Here is a 14437-nt window from a genome sequence, read left to right on the forward strand (position 1 = left end):
AATTTGTGTCAGATTTGTAAACTTTGGGCCTTTTTACCCATATTTTCTTCATCCAAGACGTTCATAAAAAGACTATTCATCTTGACTGTCTTATAACTCTGATTTGTGAATGAATGTGTCTGTTTAGATTTAAAGGGGATAAAGTTTGAGTTTGTATATTAATATTGAAAATTCTATTTTTCCATGTGTTACATGAGAAATTTGTTATAATAAATATGTTTTTGTTTCCTTTCTAACTGATAAAGCCTGGTGTGAGTTTCTTTTATCTTAGATAGTGGTCCCAGTCAGGTACTAACCATTCTGGTATTTACTTGCTCATATTTATTGTTTGTGATGGCTTGTGGGAAAGAGGGGTTTTGGCTCCCAGTGCACTTTACCCACTATGGCTGTGACAAACTCTATTATCTTCTTTGTACCTTATCCAATGAGAATGCATTTGTCATGTATGGTGGTGATCGAACTCTATAAAGTACTCTCTAGGTGTGTCCTAACGAGTAATTTCTGAGTAAGTTCTGAGGAAGGGTCACTGGACCCAAAACGTTAACTCTGCTTTCTTTCCACAGACCTGCTGAGCTTTTCCAGCAATTTCTGTTTTTGTGTCAGTAATTTCTAAAGTCTGGGTTTTTGTTCAAGGGTATAAGTAATAGGAGCTCTTCCAACAGAACCCTCTGGAATAAATATTAAGAGTTAAGATTTTGACAGTCGGTCTGGAGCATTAGCCATGAATGTCTATTCTTTTCTTGAAAATTAGTGCTTCCCTTGATATTTATAAAGATTTCAAGTTTGTGGAATAAATAACCTTCGTGCATTTCATGTGCTGAATCTCACATCAGACAATGGGTGCAATATTCCGACCCTGGAGGTGATTTGTCTGGAAACAGGAAGTGAAATTAATTATGAGTGATGGCACCAGACCAGAAGCTGCCCAAATTCCTGAGCCTTTCCAAATCAAGTTTTGGCTGAAAAGGCCCAAGTTTAAATTTCTTACCACGCTGCCAATTGGTGCCCTTAAGTTGTCAATTAATGACCACTTTGTTCCTTCAGCCCATCTGAGGTGCAATTGTTTCAGTTCCAGGATGAATGTGAAAGTGTCAGTCTACCTGACTAGTACATCAGTGTGGGTATGTTGTCAGTTTGGCAGCAGTAGCTCCCTCAATCTGCACCAATTTGTGCACGACCAAGGGTCTAGGCCTAGTGTAGGTAGATGGTCACTCAGAGGTACCCACCTCATTGTCCCCACTCCCAAGCTGTCTAGAGCTTTCAAACTGCCTCCTGCAGTCTACATTTTTCTTCTGCACAATGAATCACATAAGCAAAATTTGTTTTGCCCTCGAAGCTATGGATCATGAACTCTATATTTGTCCCTAAAACTTTGATATAAAACAACAAAAGCAAGTGAGTTACAATTAATCACTGCTGAACCTCACTGGACCAGCTTTCAAGTGACTAATTCACCTGTTGACTATCAATCCGTATATTCTAGCACCAAGTCAATTTTGAATTCAGTTTGATGCTTCCTATTAGATCCCACTGATTTACTTTTCCTGACCATCTCCACTTGAAATCTTGTCAAAGCTTTGCTAAACTCCAAGCAGAACATATCCCTTATGGCTCATACCCTTAATTAGATTCTCTCCCGATGTTCCGATAAACTGAAGAAACATCAACACAGGAGAGAAGCCAATGAGAATAATCCTCATATAACCAGCCATACTTCATCCTGACGTTCCTTCGACCTTGTCATAGTCAGACAATAACTTTTTTTCTTAATCTGAGGTGACTAATGCAAGGTTCTGAAGCTGAAAGTGTTAAAAATAATATACAATCCTTCCAAGTATTTTTGTGCAGAATACATTTGCTTTAATTATATGTGCCTAAAATAGAAGCATCCTCATTCCACGAGAGATAAGTAATAGTACATATTTTAATTAATTTGTATGATTTCTAAATTAACTTAGAATCTAGTCAAACTGGAAAGAATGAACATTTTATGCAAATGTTTAAATTACAGAAATCATATATAAAGCTGCATTTCAGAAATATTCATACAGCAGGAACTGGAGGTCCTAAGGTTAGTGTGACAACCTTCTCCATTTGAGGAGAACATACCGGTTATGCCTTCTCTTTTGGACATTTGGAGAGATAGAAATTTAGCATATTTACTACTTTATATTCAATCTAAGTTTTAAGTTCTTTCTATCGTTTTAGGATTTATTCTTCTATGGTTCTCTCTGGCTTATGTAGTACTGAAATAATTTCTTATTCTCTGTTTAGTCTCTGCTGCTGTGCTTTTAGCTGTGGTCTGCTTTGCTTTTCTGACCACTCTTTTTCCATGTATTTCTAGCTACACTTGTAATCATCCAAATTAAGTGTTTTCTTTTACTGCCTCTTGAGTTTGTACAAGTCATTTCTGCTCTCTGTTTCCGTTTTGATTTGATAATTTAAGACTACATTTGGTCAGTTTAAACATGCGTATTTAGAAATGTATAATTCCTTCTTAACCTTATCATTCATCCATAGCTTCCTAGCAGTTGATTTTCTGAATTGTTTTTTTGAATTTAGCCCTTTTTTTTTCTGTTAAATACCTGACTCCTGGTTTTAAGTATATCTGTCTCTCAAATCATGCTACACTTGGATACCAATCCCAAGGATGCTGCAACTTCCATGTCCTGTAAAAGTTAATAGATTGGGGATAAGGTTGAGAATGAACAATGTCAGATCATGCAGATTGTTTAAAGATGATCAGAAAACTGAAGGGGAATTTCGGAGTTAATATACTGTTATATCAGAATTGTTAAAAAAACAGCAGGAGTACTACGCAAACTGTGGTAAAAATTTGTCCAGGCCCTGGTCTGATTTCAAAATCTGACACGTTCAGATATTTAGTCATTATAGAATCATAGAAGAGTTGCAGTACCAAAGGGTGGCATTTGGTTTAGTGGGGCCTTGTCAACTGTTTCCAGTTCACCTAGTCCTACTCTCCTGCTCTTTCCCCATAACCTTACAATATTTTGGTCTCCAGCTGCTTTTCTGATTTCCTTTTTGAAAGCTGCAATTAAACGTGCCTCCAACACCATCTCAAGCTATACCTTTCAGATCCTAACCACTCGCTGCATAAAAGAAAATTTTCCTCATGTCGCCATGGTTCTTTTACCAATCAACTTAAATTAGTCATGGAATTTTACCAAACACCTTAATTTCGTGCCACTATATATTTCTGTGTTTCCTATCAGATTTCGTAATAATAGTCTTCTGGAACTTTAATGATCACTGTTTAAGGCTTCTAGCCTTATATGGATCTCTCAGTTCATGACTCGTGTAATGTGTTTCTTTCAGAATGGCACGCCTGTGGTCCCTCAGTGTGCTGCTCACTGGATTCCTCCTGCTTCAGACTGGTGGAGTTCATGCAGGTAAGAGACAGAACTGGCAATTCAAATCTTTCTCATGTAACCTGGCAGAGAAGCAGAGATTGAGTCCGATTCTCCAGGCCTACCTGACCTCACCAAAGACTAGATGATACCAAGACTGGCTGTAGAGTTTTGTTGAGATACAGGGCAGACTTTCTATGATGTGGTGCATTGGTGCTTGTTTCCATTCTTACCATTTGTCACAGCATTGCCTACAATGTAGAATGAGTATAGACAGAGTAAGATAAACAGAATAAGAGATTATCTTGTTAATGATACAGAAGAACTTCATGGTAGCCTATGTTAAACAAATCACAGTCTTGTTCTATTGGATATGTCAAAGGAAGTTGCTCACAGTCAGATATTGAGTGAATTTAGAGCAAAGACATGAACAGCAAAGCCAGAAATTAACGTTAGGTAATAACAGGGGAACTTCACTTGACTCTCTCCAAAATTCACATGGGCTCATCATTTATTTCTCAGTTTAAAAACATCTTCCTAAAGTAAATTGCTTATGTTGATAAATGCAAAACATTTCAGATGCTGGACATTTCAATTATAAACAGTGCTGGAAAAACCCAGCAGGTCAGGCGACATCTGTGGAGACAGAAACAGAATTGAGTCTGACTCTTCTTTGGACTTTATTCTTAGGCCGGTTAATGAAACACATTAAAATTTGCAGCAAAAGATTGGATCAATTTTAAAATAAATATAAGCTGCAAACAACAAACATAAGCAGAGGGTTTCAGCTACCACTGCAAAGCGTTCTGGGGACATTAGATACTGTGCCAGTTTTGCTAAGGCACAGTTACCCTTAAGTTTTAATACAAGCTCATTAGGATCATGTGTCATGATGAAAATAATGAAAATAAAATCTCCCATGAGTCAATGCAATTGATTAGGTCAGAATCTCCTACACCGCAGTACACAGATAGATTACCAGGAAATGAACTGTTTGTCAATATTTAAACTAATTAATTTGCAGCCAGGTAAGGCTGGACATTGAGTGATGCAATGTTCTTGATTTCACTACTTCGTTAGCTTCAATAATGATTGGTTTCAAATTTTACATCCCCAGTGCTGATCAATTAACTGAATCTAAATTAATTTTAACTGTATTTAAAATAATTACTGTAGCAGGAGAAATAAATCTGGGTAGATGGTTTCAATTAATTGCTGGACACTGGAAGAGAGAACAATTGAAGGGGGAACTGTAATTGATAATGGAGCAAAGATGTAATTGATAGTGCAGTGGGGGCAGATATAACTGTCAGTGAGTCGTCGGGGGCGGGGATCTGAAATGTACAGTGGGGCGAAGAGGAACAGGAATTGTTAGTGGAGGGGGTAATAAGCTGTAATTTGTAGTGAAGGTGGGTGAAGCCAAAATTTGCAGTGGGGAGATGCAATAATTTACAGACAGGAAAGTAGAAATTGTAAAGAAATTCAAGGCAGTTTGTATTTGACTGGTGCAGCTTATCTCTTGGTAACACCATTGGAGTTGCTCACAGGGAATGCTGCTGTTTCTGTCCTGCATTTCAGGAAGTGATGAGAACCTGGAAGTATTTTTTCCTTATACATTCACAGGCTGCCAATACCACTGGCTAGAATAGCATTTATTACCCATCCCTACTGGCCCAGACGGCAGTTAAGTATCAACCACATTGCTGTGGGTCTGTAGGCCCCTCCAGGCAAGGACAGCATTAAAGTACAACCAAATGGGTCTTTTTTTCCCGACAACCATTTCATGGTCACCATTAGACTTCCAATTACAGATATTTATTGAATCCAAATGCCACCATCTGCCATAGAATTCAAACTCAGGTCCCCAGCACATTACCAGTATCACTGGATTAATATTCCTGTGAAAATCCCACTCGGCCATCATCTGCCCTAAACTGGATTATATGATCCTAGTCTGAAACCTCACAGGTTGTGCCTTCACCAGAGGCTAATGGAGAAACCTATCATCTTCTGGCTGAAGGCCTAAACGTCATTTATAAATAGGGAACAATACTGCCTGCATCAGTCAAAGTCAACACTGATCCAAATTATTTTGTTTCTGATTGCTTCTAAGCACATATTGTAATTTGTCTGCTTAGTCAGGCAGCTGCTCACCGAGCTATCAGGAAGTTAAGGAGAGTTTCAAAAATCATACTCATCCAATGGAACCAGATAAATAAACAGAAAGAGTGCTATTTATTCCTAAACTGGTAGACTTCTTACATTTGACTGAAGAACTGACAGCCTACTTGTGAGTCCTTGATATGTGAGTTACTCGGTTTCTTAGTGCAAGCCTTCCACTGAGGATTAACGCGTATCCATTCTCATTTTCTCATTCTAATTAGCATTCATTGCTTTACCCGGTGTCACTACTTCTGCCCCAACAAGCAACTTCCTGCAAAATGGGTGCCTTCAGCCAGACTGGCGTGGTTAAGACACCATAACAGAGTTGGTCAATGAGTAATAGAGTCTTGTGGAGCTGCATGTCATTAAAATGGCTGATCTCTTCCTGCAAGTTCCCTGTATTAAAGTGAGACAAAGAAAAGCTTTTCCAAAACAAAGAACTGCAGATGCTGGAGATCTGAGACAAAAACAGAGATTGCTGCAGAAACTCAGCAGGTCTGGCAGCATCCACGCGAAGAAAACAAACTTTTGAGTCTGTTGACTCTTCATCAAAATTGTTCTGTGTTTGAAAAGTTTTCTTTTATTTGTGCAAATTATGCCAGGTTCCCTTTGAAGAAATAATTGAGTACGAGGGAATTGCAATTCTTTGGGAGGGTGCAGGAAGTTAAGAATACTGATGATGGATGTAGCTCAATCTTTAGAAACCTTCATTTTCATCTTCATTGATTGTCTCAGTCTCTCCTGTTTCTCTGCCTGTGAAAGACTAAGATGTAATGTACCATTTTAAGTGATGTGCTTGACTACAAGTTACTTGTTCTCATTTTCCATCCAGGTATATGTTGGAAAAATGTAAAAAAAAATTGAGAACAGTAAAAATCAGTTGTTTCGTGTTATTATAGGTGGCTTCATGTACTCAGCTTTTTGTTCAATCCTCCACCTCTACTTAATCCAGAAAGTGTCAATGCAATCTCATAGTTCCATTTGCATTATCTCTCTCCTTATGAAGTAAATTTCAGATTGGAGCTGCCTTTGTCCTTTCTCAGCATGTGTGACTGAAAGTTGTTGTTTCTATTGAAGGTGACAACGAATTCCTGGGAAGTCCATTTATACAAAGAGCTGTACGTGAAGCCATTGAACTCGTGGACAACGCTTATAAGGAGACCCGAATTATGTAGGTTCTTTGCCTCTGTAACAGTGTCATGTTGGGTTCTCCACGGAAAGCTCAACTCATTAAAGTTGCATGGAATAAGGACTACTATATTCATGATGAGAACAGTTTTTGTTTTGTGCTAGTTCATTCAAAGATCTGGTGTGGTGCATGGTTAAAGCTCTTCTCTTTATATTGACATTAAACATTTAAAACAGGACTGTAACTGGGTTGGGGAGATTTGCAGAGAATGAATTCCCGAAGTTGTTTTCCTGAATCTTGAAAGAATCCAGACCAGGAAGGCCCCAGGTACAACTGCTGATATCACTATGCAGGAAACACAACCAATAAAATGACACAGACTCAGTTAGTTATCAACCAGCTAGGATTTCCATTTCTGGTAACTGTTAGATACTAGCAACATTGGGAATAATGAGGATACTGGGCAAGAACAGGACTGGAAAAAGTGCCTGCACTGTCGAATAATCTGCTCACACTCACTGTATTGGCTAACACAATAAGAATTGTCAATTTTGTGAACTGGCCCATACTGGCCAGAGAATTATCTTTGGCTTGATAGGGAAGTGTTCTGGACAAAACTTATGTGATGAAAAAGATTTGCTTGGGTAATTATTTTTGCATTGAAAGATGCTCCATCAGATGAGGAAGTCAGAATATCTCATTTTCAACATTGCTGACTTTCCAGCAATAAATTTTAATTTCCAGAACACTGGACCACTATATATTGGGCATACTGACCTCCAAAGCAGATTCCCATTCTATGTTTATGGTGTATGAGTCTCTGCATGATGAGGGGCATTTGCTCAGTTACAGTTCAACTCACCCCAACTTCACTCTAAGTAAAGAGTCACTCTTTAAATGTTTATGGCTGTGTACAATTACACCACTATTCACAGCCAGAATAATGATAATTGAAGAATTCTCCAGTAAATCAGGGACCTGCTTTGCTGTCAGTGATTAGAACCGAGTTTTCCATCTTCATGTTATTCTGTATTAACTACAATTGGTTGGAGAGATCATCCTGCCTTGATCAGAAAGCATTGCTGTATCATTATTCATCAGTCCTATTTGTGACTATAAACTCTGTTTAATTTGACAGTGCAATGGAGGAACACTCATGAAAATTATAGGCATTTGTTTCTTTTTGCATGTCTGGTGCTGGGAAACTATTAGTTTCAAGAGAGGCCATGAGCTCCCTCAACTCACTAAGGTGAACTTCTACATCCAATTCACTTTCACTTGCTATCTCCATGCCCCTTGATTACCCATGTCCAAAAATCTGCAGGTTGCTGTCTTAAATGTCTCAACAACTGAGCATCCACTGTCTTCAGAGTACAGAGTCTCAAAGATTCACAATTTGCTGAGAAAAGACATCTCAATCTGAAATGGTTCACCACTATACTGGGACACTTGACACCTCGTTCTCCACCCTGCAAACAGGAATGCTAATTTCTCAGCACTTACTCTGTCAACCCCATTAAGAGTATGTATCAAAGAGATCACATTTCACTCCAAAGAATATGAATACACACTCAATTTCACATTTTAGGACAGCCCTTTTATCAAAAGAGTCAATCTATTGAATGGTTGTTGCAATCATTCTAAGGTAAGTACATTTTTTCTTAGGTAAGGAAACCAAAATTACAACCAGTTATTGAAGTGTGAATTTAGCAAAGTCCTGTATAACAGCAGCAAATTGACCCTTAAACTCTAATTGCCCTGCACTGAACGCTGGTTTGCCCTTCCAATTCTTAGAGTACCTGAGTCAGGATCTGAATTCCTCATTTTCTCTGTCTGACCTAAGTCTATTAATTTCCAGCCAAAAAGAGCGGCTGAGCAAAAGATCCTTGAAGGCTGGTGACCTCCTGCGTTTCTTCAAGCACCCAATGGCAGAGACCAGAGTTGCCGTGCAGTCAGCGGAGTACATGGAAAACGCACTACGCCTCATTCAGCACCACGTCCATCGAGTTCACAAACGCTCACTGAATACAACAGGTCAGTTAGAGAACAAGAGACTGTGGCTGGAGCACACACAAAAATGGTTTCATTGGCCCAGTCTCCTCCTTCTATCATTACCAGTGAATGATATCACTGTGACTTTACAAATCCATTACAAACTGAGCCATGTGAGGATGACTCAGAAAAGTCACATTTGCAGGAAGGTGGTGCAGACAGGGGTCAGGGTGGGTGTGAGCCAGGGCAGGTTAGTGGTGGTGATTGAATTCAGTAAACCAAGAGGCTGTGTACTGTCTGCCTTGCAGCAGCTTACCCAGCATTTTACCGGATTGCTCAGTTCAAGACTCACTTCTTGGGTCAGGTTCGTGCCCCAGTGCTCTACAGTCAGTCGGTCCCGTCCTTTCAGCAGGAGCAGGATCAGGGTAGATTTCCTAGGACGGGACTTTTGATTTGACAAGATGGTTTCAGCTCTGGCTGTTGATCAATGTGAGAAGCTGTACGCTCATAAACTTCCACAGAAGCAGCCTGTTTGGGAGCTGGGGAAAGTCTCCCATATAATGGAAGAACAGTGGATAGTCAGAGGTCATAACCTACATCAGTACCAACAATATATAAGTAAAGGAAATAGAACAAACATCTGTGGGTTCTGGAATTCTGTACCAAAAACAGAAAGTGCTGAATAAACTCAACAGATCTAGCAGCATCTGTGGAGAGAAAGTAGAGATAATGTTTTGAGTCCAGTAACCCTTCATGAGAACATGCAGTTCTGAAGAAGTCACTGGACTCAAAATATTAACTGTGCTTGCTCTCCACAGAGGTCATCAGACCTGATGAGTTTCTCCAACATGGGGGAGATCTTGCAACAGATTTTAGAAAATTTAGGAAAACAGAATTTCAAAGGTAGTAATCTCTGGATTATACCCATCATTGCAAAATGTATATAAAAATAGAGCAGATAAATGGTTAAAGCAGATGAGTACAGCACTAAAAGTGTGAAGAGATTTTCTAGGATGTTGCTGGGAATGGAGGGTTTGATTTATAAGGAGACGCTGGACAGACTGGAACTTTTATCACTAGGACGTTGCTGGGAATGGAGGGTTTGATTTATAAGGACACGCTGGATAGACTGGAACTTTTATCACTAGAGCATAGGAGGTTGAAGATTGACCATATAGAGGTTTACAAAATCATGAAGGGTATAGATAAAGTGAATGGCAGGAGTCTTTTCCATAGGTTCGGGGATTTCAAAATTAGGGGGCATATTTTTAAGGTGAGAGGAGAAAGATTTAAAAAAGACCTGAGGGTAATTTTTTTACACCGAGAGTGGTTCGCGGGTGGAATGAACTTCCAGAGGAAGTGATAGATGCAGTCACGGTTACAATGTTTAACAGACATTTGGATAAGTACATGAACAAGAAACGTTTGGATGGATATGGGCCAAGCACAGGCAGGTGGGACTAGTTTAGTTTGGGATTATGGTCAGCATGGACCCTTGGACCAAAGGGTCTGTTTCCATGCTGTATGACTACGATGAAAGGAAGGAGAGTTTTGGTTTTCTGAGGCACTAGAACTGGTTCTGAAGAAGATGTGATGCGTGCAAGCCACCTCAATACAGCTAAGACCTTTGTCTTAGCAGGTCTTTTGCCAATGATATTAGGGAGGTTTAAAATTGGCAGGGAACCAAAATGCAATATGGGAGAGAGAAACCAAACTGCAGAAAGGTCCAGAAAGGCAGAGTAAGAAATTGTGAGGCATTAAGTGAGGTCAGAGCCAGAAAAGGTAAGTTTCAAAATTATGGTTAGAGTGTATTGATGTGAAAACATAGAATTAAAGAAAGATAAAGTTAGTATTGTTTTACCAGGCCATAGAGCTGCTCTCTCATTAGAGAGAGATGACTGGCGGTGGTTTAACCTGAGGATCACTATGCCTCAGGCAAGGGGAGAGGTTGAGATTGAGAAGAAGAGTCCTTCAAAGTAACCTCAGCCAGTGTGGGAATTGAACCCACATTATTGATATCACTCTATACTGCACACCAGCTATCCAGAAAACTGAGTTAGAACAAACGAAGCAAGAGCCATCAGAAGATGAAAGACAGAGTCAAATGAAATTGAAAAATGTAGAAATGGCAAAAAGGAAATCAGAGAAGCAAAGAGATAGCATGAGAAGAGATTGATAGCCAACAAAAAAGGAACCCAAAAGTCTCTTCTATGAGCATTCAGAAAGTAACACGAGGGTCTGGTCTTACCAGGGATTAAATGAAGGGATTTACAGGTGGATAGCATGCATGATTCAGGCACTTTGTATCTACGTTTAAAACGAAGATGCTACCAAAGCCATTGTGAAAGAGGAAGTAGTTGAGATACTGGGTTGGTGTCTAATTAAAAAATCATGGTGGTGAGATAATAAATAAACCACCTGTCCTTACATTTGAGAAGTCTTCATGTTGTCGCTGAGGCCCATAATCGGTGAACTTGGTCTGGAGGTTACGCTTGTTATCAGTACCAGCAGACAATTGGGTCAAGAATTTATTAACTGTGCCTGTTGCTGCCCCTGATGTATCAGAAAGTCAGAATATTGCCCAATTGATGTAATTACTGTGTGAAGCTCAGAACTGGTTAACGAGTGGGTGTGTTTCCTGCAGATCTGTTAACACCAAGTGACCTGGATGCCGTTGCACGTGTCACAGGCTGTCTAGCTGTACGTCAGCCCCCACTCTGTAAATACGACTGTTTTACAGACCGATACAGGACCTTCACCTCTGTGTGCAACAACAGGTAGGAACTGTTAGTGACAACGATTTTTTCTACTTCAATAATCAACTACCAACTGTAAAAAAAAATGACTAAATCTATCATCATTCTAATATTTATTAGTCAAACTGTGACCTGAGTCCAGAAAATAATGCGGCTAATTCTTTTCAAGAACCCAGTGAAGAAAGCACAGATCCACATGAAACACCATATTTCTGTGCATTTCCATGTGATGATTGGTTAAGAATTCCTGACCCAGTTAGATTAGCCTTTTGTCTTAAATAATGACAAATGACCTCAAAGGCATTAGGATATGTCCCAGCGCATTAAAAAAAGTTGCTGAATAATTAGAGAATTAAGTTTAAAACTTTCATTAAATGAATATGGGTTATTATTATTATTGTGGACCAATTAAGTCTATGGCAGATTCTATAGTCAATATACTTTGAACGAGACTCAGGAAACAATTAGGTAAATACTAGAGCACCTAAACAAACTAACAACAGAACTGCAACTCCAATAATTTACATCAGCACTTTTAATGTAATCAAACTGTCAAATTAAAGACAATAATCTAATGGTTAATGGCTTGTCAGGGATTAATTAACTCAGTCTGTTTGTTTATTTAAAATAGCAAACACATTATAACTTATAAAGCAGACATTACAGGAGAGCAATTGATTTTAGTGTGTGCAACTTGTAAAGCCCTAGGAGAAAACTGGCAGGCAGAGTCGCAACATTGTATACAAACAGCTCATGGAATCTTTAAAGGTGAATTGTCTTAAAGGCAAAGTGTAAAGAAACATCACAAGTTCCTTCACTGGAACATTATGTATGCAAATTTAGAAACTGGGTGATCAAAAGCTTGTTCAAAAATCTAAGTTTTAAGGAGAACCTTAAATGGAAAAAAGGAAGAGAGGTAGTGACCGGAAGTTTTAGGAAGGGGAATTCCACAGCTTGGAGACCTTTCCCTGCCTTATCAACCTGCTCCTGTGGATTTCAGGCTGCAGCTTCTTCGTATTTCTTTTAAAACTAACAAAGATTTTCAGACTTCTATGATGTTTTCATTTTAATTGTTCTTTAGTTATTGACATTCTTGACCACATAATTTCCTCCACATTCAAACACAAGTCCTACATTTCCTTCATTTCTGAAGTTTCTTTTACAAAGCATGGCTTTCATGATTGTGCCAAGACTAACTTCATTAGCTCTTGACCTTCCATAAAACTTTAGTCTTTGCAAACAGGTGTCACACTCCTGGTCAATGTTCTTTATTCTGAAGGCACATTTTGAACCTTTGCCTGGTCGGTAACTTTTTCGGCTGGTTTTCATTTTACCAATACAATGCTCAAGCTTCCTTTAATGTGTCCTTTTGTTTCTTCAGAGCTCCAAATTCAGCATCTAACTAATTCTTCTTTCCCATTACACTTTCACTTCAGTGAAATCAGGTTAGATTCAAAATGATGAAATCTTTCACTCTTTCCCCAATTATAAAATCCAATTTGGAATCAAGGGATGTCAATTCCTTCGATTATCTCAATCCATCTCCCATTCTTTTCAGTTTTGGTGTGGATTATCGTGTTGGATTTGGTCCTGAGCTTGAGATCCTCGATAATGAGTGAATTGACTGATGACATTTTCTAATATTCTAATGCTAATGACGCTGGACACCAGTAAATGAGTTGCTGTTACAGACAAAGGCCATAAACTACATTTATTCGAGCTTCATGTTTGTTATTGGCTTGAGAATCAGTTTGGTATGTGGCTGATTGGTTTCAGTGAAAAGGGGAAATCAGTGAAAAGGGGTGGAGAACGGGGAACCAATGGAAAGGGAGGTCAGGTGAGGTGAGTAATCCTTCCCAAAATAACAACTAGCCCTGAGCTGTTTAGACCCAAGGACAATAGTCATTTATGACTTTTACTTAATGCCATTTTTTTGTTAATTATTGTGTTAAATGAAAGAAAATTCTGACAGAAAACTTCCAGCAGCCACTTGCTGTCAGTCCTTGACTTATCGCAATATCATTTGTGCCAGCTCCACTCAAACTAAGGTCTCTTTCTGGATCAGGTGCACTGGGGGAAAAGAAATGAACATTTTGTTTTCCTGATTTCCAGGAGGAAGCCTCGCCTGGGATCGTCCAACATTGCACTCACCCGATGGCTCCCAGCTCGCTATGAAGATGGATTTTCACTTCCACTGGGCTGGACTCCAGGCAAAAGAATATCAAGGTTCACTCTGCCACTGGTAACTATTCACACATCAGACAGAAATAAATCTGATTCACTGAAAAACCTACTGTCAACTGTCCTGAGCCCCACCTTACCAGGAACAGCAGTGGGTGCATTAGTACAGTGTCCTTTCACTTTGCGATAAATCCAATCCAGTCAGATGGGATGAAGCTCATTTCTGTCTTTTCATCCTTTAACATTCCTTTACAACTGATACCTGCATTAAACAAATCAATTCCTAGAGGGTACAGGCACAGAACAAAATACTGCTCCTTAATGCAGTACAAACTGATTGCAGGTTTGCAGTTTCATTTGGAAAGACCACGATGCAGACTGAAGCATGAAATGATCTGTCTGTGAGACAGTTTAAAAAACATCGCCGCCTCCTTTTGGGTGTCTCTGGAGCTGCTGTGATGAGGTTTCAGTCTTCATTAGTGTTCCCTTATTTACTGACACAGCACACAGAAGAGCAGATGAGAGTGCAGTAAAGATGGTGTGATGATAGATCAACCTTTGTATTGTTTTCTTGTACTGAATGTGTTCTGCTTCTCATCCAGGTTCGCGAAGTGTCAAATACAATCTTGAGAACACCCAATGAAGATGTGGTCATGGATACAGAAATCAGTCACATGCTGATGCAGTGGGGTCAGTGGATTGATCACGATATGAGTTTGAGCCCTCATTCTGGCAGCATCCAGACGTTCAATGATGGCATTGACTGTGAAAGAACTTGCGTTCAAAGAAATCCCTGTTTCCCAATACGGGTGAGAGCTTAGATCAACTTCATTCTGAAATAGTATTTT

General features: G+C 39.3%; 1 protein-coding gene across 1 annotated transcript in view; it reads left to right on the forward strand.

The window, feature by feature from the left end:
• The first annotated feature begins 2062 nt into the window (after window positions 1-2062).
• Window positions 2063-14437, forward strand: part of LOC109926723 (eosinophil peroxidase-like) — a 93352-nt gene continuing 80977 nt past the window's right edge. The window contains exons 1-5 of the mRNA XM_048612473.1: window positions 2063-2071; window positions 3337-3410; window positions 6609-6702; window positions 8519-8694; window positions 11297-11429. Coding sequence (XP_048468430.1) covers window positions 3338-3410; window positions 6609-6702; window positions 8519-8694; window positions 11297-11429 — 476 coding nt within the window. The 5' untranslated portion in view covers window positions 2063-2071; window position 3337. The remainder of the gene's footprint in view (window positions 2072-3336; window positions 3411-6608; window positions 6703-8518; window positions 8695-11296; window positions 11430-14437) is intronic.

This window comes from Rhincodon typus, chromosome 26 (assembly GCF_021869965.1).
Source record: "Rhincodon typus isolate 14 chromosome 26, sRhiTyp1.1, whole genome shotgun sequence".
Lineage (NCBI taxonomy): Eukaryota > Metazoa > Chordata > Chondrichthyes > Orectolobiformes > Rhincodontidae > Rhincodon > Rhincodon typus.